Source organism: Canis aureus, chromosome 7 (genome assembly GCF_053574225.1).
Source record: "Canis aureus isolate CA01 chromosome 7, VMU_Caureus_v.1.0, whole genome shotgun sequence".
NCBI lineage: Eukaryota > Metazoa > Chordata > Mammalia > Carnivora > Canidae > Canis > Canis aureus.
In genome coordinates this window covers 7,680,931-7,700,550 of record NC_135617.1, presented here as the reverse complement: position 1 = coordinate 7,700,550, position 19,620 = coordinate 7,680,931, and the positions used below count along the sequence as shown (strand labels likewise).

The following is a 19,620-nucleotide window of genomic DNA, read 5'->3' as shown; positions in this document are numbered from 1 at the left end:
AAGATGGGGTGGTTGTTTCTAAAGTCGATCTCACACGCGCCAGGAACGGAGTGCCCATGAGTCAGTGTTCAGTGCAACCCCAGGCGTTGCCGCGGCCCAGGTACTTGCACTGCTGTGCGTGAGTCCCTGTGTCTCACACATGCCCGCAACCACACACATCATGTCCTTTTGCTCATCCATAATTCAAAGAAAGCTTTTTAGCTAACCGTAGCATCATGTGGGAAAATGGAATGAGCAATGGGCTGGGGGTCAAAAAATCCCCACCACCCACCAGCTGTGTAAGAACCTTTGTGCTTCTGGGTGTGAAATGAGGGAGGTGGGAAGAATGTCTAAGGCTCCTTCCCTCTCTGCCGTTGTTTTGGGCCCTTTATGCCACAGGCTGTCCTGCATGACACTGAGGGAGTCACCTTCTCATGCATCAGAAAGCCTCATGGTTGTGTCCATGTGCAGAACACACTTAACCAGGTGCCAACAACCCCTTCCTGGCCCTGATCATTCTCAGTGGGCTTCGGTTCCTTCATCTTGTTTCTCAAAAGTATTGTAGGACTCAAGTGAGTGTGTGGCTTTGGGTTGGAGCCTGATGACAAGCATCTTGAAGCACATCAGTCTCCAAAAGGACCCCTTGGCCCTCTCAACCCCTCTAGCAGCTGGATCTGGTTGGGAGGGATGGGGGTGAAGGCAAGAAAAGGGTAGATCCGTTCTCAGCAACTCCTAGCCACCTGGTCCCTGTAGAATGCGTCCTTCCTAGAAACGAGGCCATGCAGAGTGTGAGAGGGGCCCAGGCTAGCTGGGCAACATAGTAGTTTAAAACAATGTTGTTTTTCATTATTTCTATCATAAGAATTTTCAAGACTCCGTGAGGTGAGAAAGATAGGAGATGGGAGAGAGTCTGACCAATCCTCAAATTTTAATCAGGTTTTTCTTTTTCCCCCTAAAGATTTATTTATTTTAGAGAGAAAGAGAGCATGTGAGCTAGGGGAGGGGCAGAGGAGAAGCAGACATGGGGCTCTATCTCCTGACCCTGACCCGGAGATCAGGACCTGAGCCGAAACCAAGAATCCGATGCTTAATCAACTGAGCCACTCAGGAGCCCCTCAGATTTTTCTTTTTTTCCTTCAAGAGCAGCAGATAAGAGAGAGAGGATGCCCCTAGAGGCAAGGAGAGTCCACAGGTCTGAAATGAGGCCAAATTGGGCTGGATCCTTCTCTACCACCATAGACACTGGACAAGCAATTTGACCTCTGCTGAGAAGCTTCCAGCCACTCCTTCTCCCCACTGCCCCTGCCCAGTCAACACCGGCTTCCCTGGTCCAGCGGCTCTGCCGTCACTCCTCAGGGAAGCCTTTCTCACCTCCCTGGAGTAGGCTCAGTGACCCTCCCTAGCTGATTCTCTCATAGCATCCATACTTCTCCTTTGGAGCGATAGTCTCAGCTGTCATTAAGTTGGTGCGATCCTGCCATTGCACATGGTCCGAGAGCAGGGCCCACGTGTGTCTTGCTCACAGCAACATCCCTGGACCTGAGAGAAGCCCCGGCATAGTATCTGCTGGCTGAAACTGAGCAAAGCCTCCTTGAGTCTCCATTGCCTCACCTATCAAACACCTGCCACGTTATGAGGATTAAATGGGATAATGTGAGGCATTAAACAGTAAGAATTCATCAAAAGGTAGTTGCTATTCTTCTAATCGCTATTATATGTCATTCTCCAATGGCCAATAGATTTGTCTTCCTAAAGTCCATGGCCATCAACTTACCTCCCTCTTCAGAAATGTCTGGTTCCCACAGACTAAAGCCCAATTTGCCTGACCTGGACCCCAAGTCTCCCAGCGTGCTTTCCCTCAGCATTTCTGTACAAACTCTCTTCTTGCCCTGGAATGAATAAGCTCTTGCCCTGCCTTTGCTCACTTCAGCCCCTGCGCATTGAGCAGGGGCCCCATTCTCCTTTCTTTTTTCTGACTGAGTGTTCTCTCTGTCTATCCACCCAACACCTCACCTGATGAAGCCAACTCTAATCCGTGGGAAGCATTTGGGGGGTCCTACCAATGTCATATTTACTTCATTTCTTGATTCTGAAACTTGGACCTAATTGTGGTTGGGAATCCTACAGCATGCAAAAGTTAGGAAGCTTTTGTTATTTGAAAACTTTATAGCTCTTGGTGCTATAACATCTTGGATGAGAGACGGGGAAGAGCTCTCAAATTTTTATCCAAGTATCAGCACAAATGAGGGAAATGTGTCCTGTGACGACATCCCCTCAGAGTCCACTGGCAGAGGTCATAGGTACGATACGTCGAGACAGCAGGAGGCCAGGGTAAGCACTCCTCAGAAGGCTGAGAAGTTTGTCGTGTCATCTATACCCACTCTCCTGCCTGCAGCTCATGCAGTTTTCTGGCTTCCATGGTTTTAAACTATTTTGATTAGCACCACAGGAGAAAATCCATTTTTAGGTCCCTTCTAGGGTTTATGACTTGGGTCAAAGTCAAACCCTCTTAAAGAAGTACAGTTTCTTTACATCAACTACTTTCACTTGGGATGGAATTCCAGAGCAAGACAGAACAGTTCCTTGGGTGAGGGAAAACTTAATAACCCACAGTAAGCGTCCACACTGTCAGCCAGGTGACAAATGGGCAAGGAAGCCAATGGTTTTCTCTCCTACTTTAATATACTGCCACTCAGTTGAGCATGGCTTATCTCCATGGGTTCCAAATGTGTTTAGCTGTGCAAACTTGGTTCGAGCAAAGCATATGCAAAACCCCACTCTGCAAATGTGAAGAGGCCCTGGTTAAAGACGGTGGGGTGTTGGAGTCCTATCTGTTCCCATCCCCTCTTCCTTAGCCCCCAGAACCTCAGTGAGACCCCCTGCAGCCCACTGACCATAGCTTGGAAATCCTTGGGGTAATTTTGAAAGACGAAGGCTTTGGAGCCAGTTAAAGTCAAATCTTGGCTCAACATGTGAATGACCTTATCTGGATCTTCGCTTTCTTTACCTGTGCGCTGTATACGATAATACCCACTATAATAATTATATGTACTGTAATAGTAAGTTATAAAATTAACTGATAAAAGTCATAAATGATGTATGGCAAGTGTCTGGCTCATCGTAGGTGCTCAATAAGTAGCTATTTAGTATAGGCCTCAAATAAGCAGGCCCCTTTTCTGGGGCTGTGGAGGATTCAGGGATGAGCAAGGGACCTCACAAAGCTGAGGGGCTGCGTCCTACCATGGGACAGGAAAGAGGAAATGCTAGAGATGAGGGAACAAAGTGCTACAGAAGGAAATTGAGGGAATGAACATTTCTAATCTGAAGGTGTGGTTGGGACTGTTGTTGCCTCCCCAATATCTTTTTTCCACTTCTTCCTTTGTAACGGAATCCCTGATTTCCAGCTGGGATCGTGGCTGCTTAGAATGAAACCGTATTTGCAGGTTCTCTTGCAGCTGGTGGCCATGTGACGACTTCTGGCCAACGAGATGTAAGCAGAGTGGAGACCTCTTTCAGAGAGGTCAGCACTGCCCTCGGTCCTCATATTCTCCTACCACCTCCTTCCACCTTGATGCTAGAATGATAATTGGGTGGCTTTCTGGTATCAGTGGTTCCATCTAGTGTACTGGTTAAAGGAACTGTTGGAGCATTTGAGAGGTAATGTACCTACAAAGGGTGAATAATTTTCTTTTTCTTCAGTGTAACATAGAGGCTTAACAATGGCCTTCAGCTGCTACATCCTGCAGCAGCTTTACTCTGAGGAAGCTGGGTGGCTGTGTGATTTTTTAAACATCCTACAGCCCAGAGGGGTCTTGCTAATTGTTCATAATTTACTCTGATTTGCTGGGTATCAAAGTTCTCACTAATATTTCTAAGTTGTTTAAGAGACGGTCAGTCTTCAGGAGATAGTTGGCAATTTGCTTGGAGTGGAAGTTAGCAGGCACTGGTGGGCTCCAGCTCTCTGATTTTACCCAAGATCCCAAGAGGAAGAAGTCCTGAGTGAGTGGGGCTCTCCTGGGAGCAACCAGAACTCTAATAGAGAGAGCTCTTTCAGAGCTGGTTCCCAGGGAGGGTCTGGGCCTCCCCTCAGGCAAACTCCTCAGACAGCTAATCAGGGTGTCATTCCGGAGAACAAAGGGTTGGGTTGGAGATGAAAATGAAAGATAAGAAGGTTATTAAGGCTGGGATGAGAGGACCTCCCAGGGCTCCTCTTGGAAGAGACAACAAGGGGCTGGGGAAGGGAAGCTACCTTGAGATCCCTTTGAGGGGTCCCAGATTCCCCTCATCTAGGGCCACCAGATAGACTGGGATGGAGCATACAATTCTTCAGCTAAGGATAGAAGTTCTCTTCATCCAAATCACGCCTTCTTCTTACTGCTTGAATCCTATAGTTAAGACCTAGGGCCAGATACCCCACCAACTTGAATGGAAGAGACAGTAAATATCTCTTTAAAAAGTGTTACCACTCATGGGATTATGAGTCAATTCAATCAGTCAATTCAATTGTTCCAAGAAAATGGGAACTGGGTTGAGGAGAAGGGGTTGAGAGGAAGAGACATATGAAGGCCAGAGGGACACCAAACTGAGGGTTTTGACAAGCAGGGACAACACGAGGGCACTGGCATCATGATAGGAGCACAGAGACACACGAACGCTTACTGACCAGACTCTACCAGACGTTACACAAACTTGGGGGATAAGCCTAGGAAATAACTGGGGCCCCCTCATTTACTTTAAGATGTTGATTTATGCCACATCTTGTTCTCTTTTCTTGTTCTTAAAAATCAGGTGGAACAGCGTCTCTCTTCTTTGGAAAATGTGTTTTGTCCACTCAAATCTTCTTCCTGGCCAATGGCTCTATGTGACCATGTTGGGAAGTAGTCTGTGGGGTGCCACTACACTGGGCAAGAGCCCCTGTGGCTGAGGGATCCTGTGCTCTGCTCCTCAGAACTGCCTTCCCCTCCAGGGCTTCCTGCCCACCTTTCTATCCTCAACCAGGAGAGGCATGTGTGGGACCGGGGAGGTCTTTGAGGGGAGCATATGGACGATGTTGGATCAAACAAAATAGCTCATCACTGTGGCTTCTCAGGCCTACTGGGAGAGAGATCCAAGGCTCAGAACAAAAATGTGCCTTGCCAGAGAAGACAGCCAACCCACTCAGAGGCTCCAGAGGGGCAAGACGAAGATTCCCTGACTCCTCGGCCTGGGGCCTCCTCTCTTCAGCAGTTTTCAGGCACAGAGCTACTGGGCTGTGATCTGTTGAGAGGTGTGCTCACATGATCCGTGACTAATAATGTTTAGTGAGCTCTTACCATGTCCTAGGTCTTCTTAGGTCTTGCACTAAATAGATATATAAGCTTATTTACTCCTTCCAACAAACCTATGAGATAGATGCTATTATTATCATTCCAATTTTACAGGTGAGGAAACTGAGGCACAGAGTAGTCCAGACTTCCAAAAGGTCATACAGTCAGGAAGTGGTGGGTCCAGGATTCCAGTCCCGTGCATCTGGCTCCACCGTCCATGTGATTATCCACTATGTTCTACCGCCTTTGTTCATTCATGCAATACTGAAACTTGAAAATAATTTTTTAAAAACTCATAATTCACAACGGATGCCAAGCTATCCCTGGAATGAGAGCACTTCCATGCATTGCGTCCCGACAAGGTACCTTTAATGGGTGAGCCAGAGGTGGTATTACAACCAGCACTATGGAAATGTTTAACTCCGGTATTTGTATCCTGCAAATGTCACCCACTATGGAAGAGAAGATGCTTTAACTGGTATCTGGTTCTTCTTTCTCCTGGCACAGAATTTGATCTACATCTTCCAGATTCTCTTAGAGTGAGGTGTGGCAAGATGGCCACTTCTTGCCAATGAAATGTGAGTGGAAGTCGTGGGCATCATTTCCAGGCTCTAGGGAAGAGCGTGTGCCTTCCCTGCTTACTCTTTCTTTTTTCTACCCGCTAAGTGTTGGGGGGCATGGAGGCCACAGGGAATAGCAGAGCCACTCAATGGACAAAGCTGAGCTCACAATTTGGGATGCATCTGCCAACTGAGAGCACCCACCTTGGACTCTTGAACAAAAAAATAAATTTCTGGTGCATTTGAGCCACTGTACGTTTTGGAGTCTACTTATGCCTACAGCCTAGCCTACTCTAATTTACCATTTTCTTTACTGTGTTCAAAGGTTGAAATTAGCTGCCTTTAAAAACAACAGACATCCATGAAAGGGCTTCTGATTTCCCAGTGTTCTCATGTTCAGACAGCACGGTTTCCCCCTCCACTGCCCCCCGCCCCTGTCCCCCTACATGCAGTGATCCCAGGGCAAGGGCCGAGGAGGTTCAATCGTGGGGAAGTCAGAGCATGCATTACATTACCACATCTGTTTCCTTCAAGAGAGGTCCCGTTTCTCTTGGGGCTGGAGCCTGGGGGCCTCAGCCCAGGTGCCAAGAGGCCTCCAGAGGACATTGGGCTGGAGCGGGGACCACCGGCAGTGGTGACCAGGCCTCCCCCAAGATGGCCATCTCCAGAGTTCTGCCTCTTGCAGTACAGCGAGGAGGAGGTGGGCAAGGAGCCCCTGTGGCTAAAGGCAGAGGCGGATGGGTCCACACTGTAGCGGTTCATGCCTACAGGGTTCGCCAGGCAGTCCTCAGTGGTGACTGTTTTTGCTAAGTGAGAAGGCAGGACAGAGAAGCAGAGATCAGAAAGCAAGTCAACAGGCTGCTTGACAGTTTTGGCAAATGTTTCCCCCCAGCACAGCTGTCACCATCTGCCGAGATGAGAGATGAAGTAGAATGGACCCCACATCACAATCCCAAATAGTTCACCTCTCAACAGACCGAGACCCTTGCCTCACCAACAAAGCACATTATAGTAGGGATGGGAGATGTGCCTCCCTGTGTTCAGAGGAAAGTGATGATTTTGGCTATTGATGACTTGAAAGTAAAATTCAACGGTCTTTCTCCTTGCATGGTCTTGCTCTTCCAGCAGTCTCTCCCAGCTTGTCTCTGCTCTCTTTTCTCTTTGCCCACTAACACTGCCCTCCTCACCTGGCCCGGGAGGCTTTAGAGAGATCAAGCAGGAGTCACAATGTCCCTGAGTTAAAGAAACAATTTGACCTGGGTGGAGATACAGGGGCAATGGTGCTTCCTCCCCACACTTTTAGTCCCAGAACACATGAGGGTACTGTCCTTCCTCCAAAGCTAACAAATTGGAGACACAAATGCTGATCTGGTAAGCCCCATGGTCTTCCCTTTCACCTGCAGGTAAGAGGTAAAGAGCCAATCAAAAGAGCAAGAGGAGTAAAGGACCTGAAGAGTCAGCCAACCTCATCATCAGCTCCCCTTTGTCCAAGTAAATCATGACTTTCTACACTTTTAAGGCTCAATCTCAGTTTGTTGAACTCTGTCTGTGAATTCTACCTATGGTCAAAAAGTGTGGGGTGTTTTGTTTTATTTCTAAGGACAAAGTTCAAGGGCATTATGGGGATAGAAAGAGAAAGAAAAATATTCTACAAATTCCCTCCCATCCCAGACAAGATCATATATGCCTAGTCTCATCAATAATCGTCCCTATACCACATATGATCAAAACGGATCTTGACACCCACAAAGAAAATGTGCTAGAGTAACAAAAACAAATAGATCCTTCAAGGTTGGCAATGAGGAAAAACAAGATCCAGATGTCTTCTTCATGCATGGATTCCTCTCATAATGCAGATATTGAAAGATTAAGATTTGATTTTAATCAAGGAGCTAGCAATTATTCTCATAGATGGGGATAGATATGGAACTTGCCTGGAAATAAAAGCCATTGCATACAGGATGACACTAAAGTAGGGCTTAGAGCAAAATTTATAGCTGTAAATACTTACATTTAAAAAGAAGAAAGATCTCAAATTGATAACCTAAACTTTCACAATAAGATACTGGGGGGAAAAAAGAACAAACTATACCTGAAGCAAGCAGAAGGAAGGAAATAAAGATTGAAGCAGAAATTAAGTAAAGACTAGAAAAACAATGGGGAAAATCAATGCAGCCAAAGCTGGCCCTTTGAAAAAAAAATCAACAAATTTGATAAACTTTAGCTAGATTGACCAAAGGAAAAAAGAAAAAAGTCAGATGACTAGAATCAGAAATGAAAGAGATGACATTATTACAAATCTTATAGGAACAAGATGGATCATTAAAGGGTACTATGGACTACCATATGCCAATAAATCAGGTAACTTAGAAGAAATGGACAAATTACCAAAACTGACTGAAAAAAATAGACAATCTAAGCAAACCTGTAACATGTAAAAAGCATGAATTAATAATCAAAAACTATTCACAAAGTAACCCCAGGCCCAGACGGTTCCATGAGTGGATTCTATCAAGCATTTAAAGAAAAACTAAAACCAATTCTTTACAAACTCTTCCAAAAAATAGAAGAGGAATGTTATGGACTGATGTGTACCTTCCAGAATTCATATTTTGAAGCCTTAACTCCCAAAGAGACTACATATAAGGAGATAATAAAGATTAAGTGAGGTCTTAAGGTTAGGAACTTAATCTTAGAGAACCAGTTAGGCAGATAGTACTCACAAGAAGATGAAGAGACATAAGACAGGGCATGCACATGCTGGCTCACGTACATGTGCTTTCTCTCTCTTTCTCCCTCTCTCCTTGTCCCCCAGCAACACAGATGCACAGAGAAGAGGCCAGGAAGGGACATAGCAAGACAGTGGCTGTCCACAAATCATGAAGAAAAGAGAGCTTTCAACAGAAACCAACCCTGATAAGATCTTGATCTTACACTTCTGGCCTCCAGAACTGTGAGAAAATAAATTCTGTTGGTTATGTCCCCTAGACTATGGTATTCTGTTATGGCAACCAACCAAACTGATAAGAAAGGGATACTTCCCAACTTATTCTATGAGGCCATTATTATTATTACCCTGACACCAAAACCAGAAAAAGACATCTCAAGAATAGAAAACTACAGATTAATATTTCTTATGAATATGGATGCAAATATCCTCAACAAAATCCTAGCAGATCAAATCCAGTTACATATAACATGACTTATACACCATGACCAAGTAGGATTTATCCCAGGAAGGCAAGGTTGGTTTAACAGTCAAAAATCAATTAATGTAATATGCCATCTAGATAGAATTTTTTAAAAAAGAGCACAATCATCCCAATAGTATGACAAAATTCAATGTCTTTTCCTGATAAAAACACTCAACACACTAGGAATAGAAGGGAACTTCCTCAACTGGGAAAGGGCATCTACAAAAAACCTACAGCTAACACCACAGTAAATGGTGAAAAGACTGGATGCTTCTCCTCCTAAGATCAAGAAAAAGACAAGGATGCTTATTCTCACTGTATCTATGCAATATTTTGCTGGAAGTTCCAGTCAGGGCAATTAGGTAAGAAAAAGAAAGCAAGGGCTTCTAGATGGGGAGGAAGAAAGAAAACTATCTCTTATATATAGAAAATCCTAAAGAATCCATTAAAAACATTATTGGAACTAATAAACAAGTTTAGCAAGGTTGCAGGATGCAAGATCAATATGCAAATATTAGCAGCTGTGTTTCAGATTAAACAGTCTGAAAATGAAGTTAAGAAAAACAACTTCAAAAAAAAAAAAAAACAACTTCACTTATAATAGCATTAAACAGAATAAAATATGGAGGAATAGATTTAACAAAAGAAGTGTAAAACTGAAAACTACAAAACACTGTTAAAATAAAGTAAAGAAAATCTAGGGGCACCTGGGTAATTCAGTTGGTTAAGCCGCTGCCTTTGGCTCAGTCTTGATCCCGGGTTCCTGGGATCAAGCCCTATGTCGGACTCTCTGCTCAGTGGGGAGCCTGCTTCTCCTTCTCCATCTGCCTGCTGCTCCCCCTGCTTGTTCTCTCTCTCTCTCAAATAAATAAATGAAACCTTTAAAAAAATAAGTAAAGAAGATCTAAATAAATGGGGAAAAATCATGAATCCATGAATCCGAGGATTACATATTGTTAGGACGGCAATACACCCTAAATTGATCCACAGAGTCAATGTGATTCTTGTCAGTATCTCAGCTGACTTCTTCATAGAAATTGATAAGCTGATTCTAAAACTCACATGATTTTCGAGGGACCAAGATTAATCAAAACAATCATGCAAAAAGAACAAAATATAGCCTTCACACTTCCCAATTCCAGAGTGAACTACAAAGCAATGATAATAAAGACAGTGTGATACTGGAATAAGAATAGGCACGGAGATCAATGGAATAGAATCGAGAGTTCAAAAATAAACTGATGGGTCTACGTTCAGCTGATTCTCCACAAGGGTGCCAAAATCATTTAATGGAGAAAGAAAAATCCTTTCAACAACTGATGTTGGAACAACTGGATATCCACATGCAAAACGATGTCATTGGACCCTGACTTCATACCATACACAAAAATTCACTCACTACGGGCCAAAGACCTAAGCATGAGAACAAAAAGGTATAAAACTCTTAGAAGGAGACATAAGAATAAATCTTTATGACCTAGAATTTGGCAAAATAGTCTTACATTTGGCACCAAAAGCATGAGCAACACAAGAAAAAATAGGTAAACTGGACTTTAACAAAATTTAAAACGTCTTTGCATTGAAAGCACCAAGAAAGTGAAAAGATTACCCATGGAATTGGAGAAAATACTTGCAAATCATATATTTCCTGAGGGACTTGTTTCCAGAGTAACCCAATAAGAAAAAGACAACCTAATTTAAAGATGGGCAAAGGACTTGACTAGACCTTTCTCCAAAGAAGATATACAAATGGCCAATAAAGACACGAAAACATGTTCCCCATCATTAGTCATTGGGAAATGCAAATCAAAACCACAAAGAAGCGTAGCTTCACACTCACGAGGATGGTTATAATAAAAAGTCAGATAATAACAAATGTCGATGATGCTGTAAAAAAAAACTGGAACCCTCATACACTGCTGATGTGAACTGTAAAATGGTTCAGCCTCTTTGGAAAACAGTCTGGCTCTTCCTCAACTGGTTCAAACAAGAGTCACTCTACGGCCCAGCAATTCCACTCTGAGGTGGAATTCACTCAAGAGAAATGAAAACATATGTCCACACAACCATTGGTACATGAATATATACAGAAGCACTATTCTTAATAGCCCAAAGGTGGAAATAAGCCAGAAGACTAACAGCTGATGAATGGATTCACAAAATGAGCCCTATCCACACAATGGAATATTATTCAGGCATAAAAGGAAACAAATACTGATGATACTGCTACAGTGTGAATGGACCTTGAAATATTGTGCTAAGTGAAAGAAGCCAGTCACACAAAAGGCCACATATGAAGTGATTCCACTTACACGAAATGTCCAGGATAGGCAAATCTATACATCTATAAATGAGAAAAGGTAGATTAGTGGTTGCTGAGGGCATGGGGGCGGGGGGATAAGGGGTGCGAGCTAAAGGATATGTGCTTTTTGAGGTGTTGAAAGTCTTCTACCGTTGTGGCTGCACACTTCTGTGAATACACTAAAAACCACCGTGTTGTCGCACTCTTGTACGATACGTGAGTTACATCTCACTAACGCTGTTTAAAAAATTCATTGCAGAAGCCTGGTGCTAGGTGTGAACACGTCCTCGAGTGTTATATGGGCAAGTCCGACAAACGCTGCTTTGGCCGCTGCGACACGAGTAAGCTGCGTGGCCTAAGTGTGTGCATGCTCTGTGCTTTGTGTTCTGTGGCCAGTGGAGTGCTGCAGGGTGTCTTCAGGAACCTGGATGTCTACACCTTCACCTCTCACCTGAGCCGAAACCAAGAGTCAGATGCTTCCTGACTGCACCTCCTAGGGTGCCCCAGGGCCATGTTCTTTCTTAAGGCTCAACATTCGTCGGTATCCTTCCTTGCCTCTTCACCTGGATGACATCTATTGCATCTTTTCCATCTGAATCAGAAGACATCAGTGGGAAGACTCCAAAGCGGACCAGGCTATGGAGCCTATATATCAGGCTGCCTCCTAAATGGAGGGAGGAGGAGGAAAACTATACACTTACTGAGCACCTACTAGGCTAGCACCATTCTAGGCCGTAAGCAGTAAGGCTGTCATTATGCTCCCTGATGGAATGCTCTCGATATCTGAGATACCGATCCTTCTTGTGTCTCTGGTGGCAAGTGCCTTGGTACGTGTGAGGAGGCAACGTATGGTATCTGGCATAGATGGTGCGCGCACACGATAGTTATTGAGTAGGCATTTGGGCCACTGCGAGCAGTGTACACAGAATATGCATCACAATTCAGGTTATAAAGGACTAAATATAAATTCTTCATGTCGATGCATGATAAATAGTGATAAAGATGTAATGAAAACATTTATTCCGTGTATTAAATATTTTAAAGCCAAATTAAATATGTCTTCCTAGTTCTGAGAGCAGTAAGGTAGAGAATGCAGATAATTCCCCAGCCTGCACGATAGCTGGGAAATACAGATGCAGGTGGAAGATTGCTCTCCTATGATGATGTGCAGAAATGGGGAGCAAGGGAACATGGACTTTCTTGCTTTAAAAACTGCTGACGACCATGGGTGAGATCAAAGGTAATAAAAGTCAGCTTCTGGGCTATGATCCAAATGAATTCATCAAAAAATAAAACCAACTTGAGACACCATCAGGCAAGAGCCCTGTACCCAGCAAAGGATACACCAGTTACTCCAGACACAGTGGATGAACCACCGCGGAGACAGACCCATAAGCCCTCCACCCACCCCCACCACCCACCACGGCTCCGCAGAGCCTGTAACCCCCAGGAAGCCTTGGAGTGAACAGCACATTCAGGTGCACGCACTGGGGTGCCGCTCAGAATTGATGAGACACATCTGCTCAAATGTGGTTTAAACAGCCTTTTCCTCACCCTTATAAATGGGGGTGCTGACACTCACATCATACCAAAGTATGAAAATGACTGACACAATGAAGGCCATCATCATTCACCCACAGGATGGAAGAGGGCCTGCGCAGAGCAGCTAGCTCAGCATTTCCCCCAAGTGGTAGATGCCTCCCACTGGTGGGACAGGGGACGATTTTGGGTGGGACTTTGGTGTATTCGTTTCCCAAGGCTACAGAAAGTACCATAAACTTAGTGGTCTAAGATAGCAGAAATGTATTCTTTTATAGTTCTGGAAGCTAGAAATATGAAATCAAGGTGTTGGCAGGGCCAGGGCCATGTTCTTTTTTTTTTTTTTTTTTTTAGATTTATTTATTATTTATTCAAGAGAGAGAGAGCAGAAGGAGGAGCAGAGGGAGAGGGGAAACTCAAGTAGACTCCATGCTGAGTGTGGAGCCCAATGTGGGGCTCGATCTCATGTCCCTGAGACAACAACCTGAGCCTAAACTAAGAGTTGGACGCTTAACCAACTGAGTCACCCAGGCACCCAGGGCCATGTCCTTTCTTAAAGCTCAAGGGTAGTTTCCTTCCTTGCCTCTACCTAGTTGCTGGTGGTGGCCAACAATCCTTCACTGTAGAAATATCCTTCCAATCTACCTCTAAGCCCACACGGCATCTTTCCTGCACCTCTGTGTCTGTGTCCAAATGTCTTAGAAAGGCATCAGTCACTGGATGAGGGCCCATGATCTAGTATGACCTCATCTGGATTACATCTGCAAAGACCCTATTTCTTTTTTTTTTTTATTTAGAGAGAGAGAGTACCAGCAGGTGTGGCAGGGGCAGAGGGAAAGGGAGAGAGAAAATCTTAAACAGGCTCCATGCCAAGCGTGGAGCTCGACATGGAGCTCGAACTCATGACCCTGAGATCACGACCTGAGCCGAAACCAAGAGTCAGATGCTTAACCAGCGGAGCCCCCCATGTGCCCCAAAAGACCCTATTTCTAAAGAAAAGTCCTAGTCACAGGCATTGAAAATTAGGACTTGAACACGTTATCTTTTTGGAAGACATGGCAGCAGGTGAACACTTTTTTTTGTAGGCATGTATTTTAGTGTCCAGCAATAAAATACAACTAGTCCATCAAACTATGATTTCCCTGATCCGGTATCATTGCTTAAAGCGATGAACAGCTAAAAAGTTAAAAAAGAAATGGATCTCTTTAAAGGAATATCTTGAGTAAACACTTTTTGCAATTGTTACGTGGACGTAGCAAAGATTGTGAAGGCGGTGCATTGACCCCTGGGATGCACCGAATTGGTACCAAGCCCTCTTTTCAGGTGGGTGGTAACTAAGGAAAATAAATGAGCCTCTTCTTTGAAAGCTTCCTGCAAGAGACTTTACAGTCTCCCTCACAATTAGGCCATTGTACTGCAAATCTCACTGCCCAAAAGTTCCTTGCATCTAACCCCAATTCCTCTTGCTTTAGTCAAAAAGATGACTGCTGGATACCTCGCTTTTGTACTATTCAAAACTATGAAGTTGTCAACATCCAGGGAGAGAAATTATGGGTATGCAGAGCTTCTAGGAACTAAGAATTTCACAGCATGACCCGTGGATTGTTGGTTGCCTGAAACCACTATTTCGAGTCCATAAGAAGAAGGACCAAAAAACAAAACAAAACAAAAACAAAAACAAAAACAAAAACAAAAAGAAGAAAGATCAAATCAGTACCTGAGGAGGGAATTACGCTTCTCAGTGGGTTTTGTGGCTTTGGGGTCAGCAGTACTGGGACTGCGGCACACGCGTGCCCTCTGCACCTCTGCACCTCCAACTCCTGCGCACACACCCGTGGCAAGCCACGGGGCTGGCAGGTTAAGACGTTCTCTGCCCTCTTCTCCCTGATATTTATTTATTTATTTATTTATTTATTTATTTATTTATTTATTTATTTACTTACTTACTTACTTAAAAAGATTTTATTCATTTATTCATGACACACACACAGAGAGAGAGAGAGAGGCAGAGACACAGGCAGAGGAGAAGCAGGCTCCACGCAGGAAGCCTGATGTGGGACTCAGTCCCGGGTTTCCAAGATCAGGCCCTGGCCTGAAGGCAGGTGCCAAACCGCTGAGCCACCCGGGCTGCCCTTCTCCCCAATTTTTAAGAGAATCGCTTCTCATCTGATGTTGAGCTTATCACCCCGGAACCTCGTATTAAACAAGAGGATCCAACCCTGTCTACGTTTAGGGCCGTTTGATCTCCATGGAGAACATCAGCTCAGCAAAGCGGGGTCAGGGAGAGGGCGTCTCGTGCACTTTCCCCAAAATCTCCCTGCCTCTACCCAAGAGGCAAAGGATGCCACTTGTAAAATCATTAAATCTTCTCTCCAGAAAAAGGAATAATCTGCTCTTGTACGATCACAGGAGGAGGCTTCAATAGAAAGGCAAACACCCCAATGGTGCCAACCAAAGAAGGCGGCTACGTTTTCAGGGTTTAATGTCTTAGGAACCGTCAGGAGGGCCTGGTGTTCCTTTTTCAGAATTGCTGATCTGTGAACTACATCCCCCCCCCACACCCCTGCCACTGCATATAAATCCAGCCCATGAGCAGAGCCAAAGAACACTCTAGAAGAGTTCAAACCCACTCGAGCCTCAAGGTGTACCCATTTGCTTCTGATTTTGACCTGTGTCCAAGCCTCCCTGTTTGGGAACAAACTCGGGGGCCAGGCATGTGTGGGCACCCCCCCCTCCTCCCTCACCTCTGCAGAGGCTTCTGGGTCGCCCGCCCCATGCGACCCGTTCCTGCTGCAGTTCTGGACAGGTCGGGCAAGAGCACCTGGAATGTTGAGAAGGTCCAAAGGGAAGCAGGAAGAGACAGAGGGACAGGAAGGAGAAAGCCAGGAGCCAGAGAGAGAGAGAAAGTCCCGGAGCAGCAAGAGGGGCAGAGGGAGGCAAAAGGGACCCACATGTGTGAAAGTACAGACGCCGCTGGCAGGGTTCTAGCTCAGGCTGCTGGTGACCCCTTGTCATTTAGGACCCAAGGCCTAGCTGCTCATAGTATGTGAACTTGGCCTCTTGTTTAATCCAAAACAGTGAAGCTGGCCCTTTACTTGGATTCTTTAAGCAAATGAAGCCCTGAAAAAGCCACAATACCACCATCTGCAAAATTATTCTCAAATAATACCTATTCATGCAATAATAACTCCCAAATTCCAGAGTCTTAGAAACTATTGTTTTTCAGTACAAACAGTTCTCCCCGCCCCGTCTCACGCATGCACACACACACACACACACACACACACACACACACTCGCCCTCCACTCCCCACCTTACTTCCCCACATCAGTCATAACTTCTCCATTGAAGGAGCAGCTGCACAGCGAGCCCCTTCTGTGACCATCACTGCCACCCTCCCCCGGGCTGGGGGGCCGCGGCCTTGCTGGGGATCCACGACCAGCCGGTCTGCCCAGGCTGGCAGGCAAGTCACCCCCCTGGAGCGGCGTCCAGAGGGCTCCGCGGGGGAGCAGCCCGGCAGCTCCAGGGATCCCAGCTCTGACACCCAGATGAGAAGGGGAAGTGGCCCAGGGGGCCCCCGGGGCCCTGCTGGGGGAGACCGGGCGACCACCTAGGGGTGCATGTAGCCTGTAAGCTATGGAATGCAGAGAAAGACGGGCAAGGAGAGAAGCAGAGACTGGAAGGGGGCCAGGGGGTGAGGAGCCCGGGAAACAAGAGCAGGGCCCTGGGGGAGCTGCTGGGCCTTTGTTTCCTACCTTGGTGGCTGCGACTGCCACTGCCACCGGCCGCCTCCCTGGCTGCTCTCAGCGCCCTGGGGCCCAGCACTCAGCGCTGCTGCTGCTGCTGCTGCTGCTGCTGCGGGAGCCAGGGGACCTCTAAGGACTTCTCGGTGGCACAAATCAGCACATTTCCTCTCTGCCCCCGGACTGCCTTTCACTGAGGCTCTAGGGGAGGTGTGCAGACTTTCCTTCTCCCGGGCTCAGTCCCGCCCTCGTCCTTGCTCAGATAAGCTCATCACGTTCTCCCTCAGGTCCCTCTGCGGCCTCCTGTCCCGGCCTTCCCGGTTCAAAGGGCACCAGGCCACACCACCTATGGGGCTTGGCATTTCATTCGCTTCAATTAAATTTTCCATTAACTTGGTCTCTGGCCAGTATAGATTTTTCCCTTTAAGCTCGTCTCAAAGCTCAGATCACTCAGGCCTCAGAATCAACCTTATGACTCCCCTCTGGTCCATTTAAGTACATTTATATATTTTCTCCCCTAATGAGATGCACAGAGACCAGCCATAATTTTAACGCCTGACACCTGAACTTCTGCAGCCCTCCCCAGTGTTTCTGGTTTGCCTAAGACTTTGTTCTAGGCCTATGGCTTGATTTTTGCCTGTGAAAATTTCGCCCAAAGGCAGTTCTGCCCAAAGTCAGCCGTCTGGGATAATGAATGCCCTTCCAGTCTCACGAGGAGAGGAGAGCAGGTTCCATAAGCAGCCCCCCTCAGGTCTTGCAGCTTTGCCAGGCCTCCACCCACGTTGTTATGGCCAACTCCTAAGAGGTGGGGGAGGGCGAGGGTAGGGGGCCACCTTTCGCAGGCATGCTGTTTCCTCAACAGCCCCCAGACTTTTTGGTCTTTTTAGAACTTTCGGGAAATTAAAAGCGGTCCTCAAACAAGAAGAGGTTGGAGTCACCAGGATAGAGGACAGGTTGTAAGTTCTGGTTCTAAAGGGACATCCTGACTTTCAGGGAGGCTGAGGATACCTTCCAGGATTCCTAACGCTAGTGAAGCAAGCTGCCAGGTTGGGAGATGCTCTGTGGAGAGGCCTATATATGGCAAGAAACCAACAGCTGAATCCTGCCAACAACCCCACGAATAAGCTAGGAAGTGGATCCTTTCCTAGTTGAGCTTCGAGATACAGCCTGGTGTGGGACCCAGAGCCAGGGGACCCAGTTAAGCGGCCCCTGAACTCCTGAGTCACAAGAAACTGAGATAATAAATGTTATTTTAAGCCACTAAGTTTTGGGGTAATTGGTCGTACAGCTAACTAATACAGATGAGAAAAGTGTATTTGTTTCATTTCTCTTGACTCCAAATATCAGGTTGGAAATCATAATGATTAATTCAGTTGCAGCTAGGAAGTTTCTGCCAAAGAGTACCTATTCGGTTCTCTGCCAGAAAGTTTATGGGATTTTTTTCAGCAAATGGCTTACTGCTTATGTACAAGACCCAGAAACTACCCAGGAATAGGAGAGAGTTCATGAAATTTATCTTAGAGTGGTATATAATGGCTTAATTGGAACATCCATGCATTTAACAATAATTATTGAATACTTGTCTGTGCTTCCTCAGTATCTACAGGACTCAAAAGAGAACATAAGCCTTGCAATGCAAAGAGGTTCAATGAATTACTGAACATTGAAAAAATCAGTTTTAAACTCCACAAAATTCAGGCCTTTTCCACGAGGGTATATTTTTCCCTTTTAGCTCAATATTTTTTTTTTTTTTCAGATTTTATTTTTTTAAGTACTCTCGACACCCAGGGGCTCAAACTTACAACTCTGAGATCAAGAGTCATGTGCTCTACTGATGAGCCAGCCAGGTGTCCCTAGCTCAGTGTTTTAAAATATGTACAGAGAAACACCTGGGTGGCTCAGTGGTTGAACATCTGCCTTCGGCCCAGGGTGTAATCCCGGGGTCCTGGAATCGAGTCCCCCATAGGGCTCCCTGCAGGGAGCCTGCTTCTCCCTCTGCCTATGTTTCCGCTTCTCTCTCTGTGTCCCTCATGAATAAATAAATAAAATCTTTTATAAAATTAAATAAAATATGTACAGATATTATAATTTCATAAATGACATAATCGAAAACACAATAAATAAATTTTCCTAAATGAACTCATATTGATGCCTGGGGGCAGAACTCAGATTAGAAATCCTACCCTGGTGAACACTCTGCATCTTATGCTGTAGTAGCTCCGGCGGGGCTCCCCCTGGACCTATCTGTCTGAAAATATAGGAATTCCTTTGTATTTGCTGCAGGACTTGTGGACACTCCTCTTTGAACCTTTCCATCAACACTTTCTAGAGGATTCTTAACACCTGAGTTGGATACTGATACTCCTTGCTCTCCTCCCACATGACCCTCTTTCCAACCCTTGGCTTGAGAACAGCACAGCTCATTTTGTTCACATGGGCCGGGCTGTGATGGGGCAAGCACAGCTCTGGGATATTCCAGTCACTGGCTTGCAGTGAGAGACAAGCAGCTGCAGGGAATCTGGTATAACACACCTTCCTTCTTCTTCTTCTTCTTTTTTTTCCTTTTTTTTTTGCCTCCATCGTTCCACATATTATTTAAAATACCAGGTCAAACTCTGCCTAATGTCTGGTGGAGTAGGCCACTCTGTGTGGGTTTTGTAAAGACAGGTGAGCTCTCCTGGTGTCTGGAATGATGGGCTTGGCCTATCCTGTGGCTGTCATCCAGCCAGGATGTACCCTGAGCACAGATGCATGAATGAAACACTCTTTGGAGCCAAGATAGGAAACCCAGAAGGATAAAAGAGAATTAATGTATTTGGAGTACAGTTTTGGCCTGGATTTTGCTAAATGGGGGGTTGGGGTTTGTTTTGTTCTTTTACATCGTGACGAGATGAACTGACACAGGTGCACCACAAGCCACTTGTGAACATCCATTTTGTGCAGTCAGGCTTCTGAGTTTCTGAGCCGGGGAAACAGGACGTACACCCTACCTGGCAA

At 45.6% G+C, this 19,620-nt stretch overlaps 1 protein-coding gene across 8 annotated transcripts in view; it reads right to left on the bottom strand.

Annotated features, from left to right (window-relative positions):
- SCML4 (Scm polycomb group protein like 4) overlaps positions 1 to 19,620 on the bottom strand; it is a 115,032-nt gene that overhangs the window by 17,551 nt on the left and 77,861 nt on the right. For 7 of the 8 annotated variants that reach the window (XM_077902879.1, XM_077902878.1, XM_077902874.1 and 4 more), the window contains one exon: positions 6,361 to 6,651. In XM_077902879.1, coding sequence (XP_077759005.1) covers positions 6,361 to 6,651 — 291 coding nt within the window. Of the gene's footprint in view, positions 1 to 6,360; positions 6,652 to 16,635; positions 16,957 to 19,620 lie in introns of those variants that run through there. The other variant, XM_077902880.1, reaches the window with a different exon arrangement.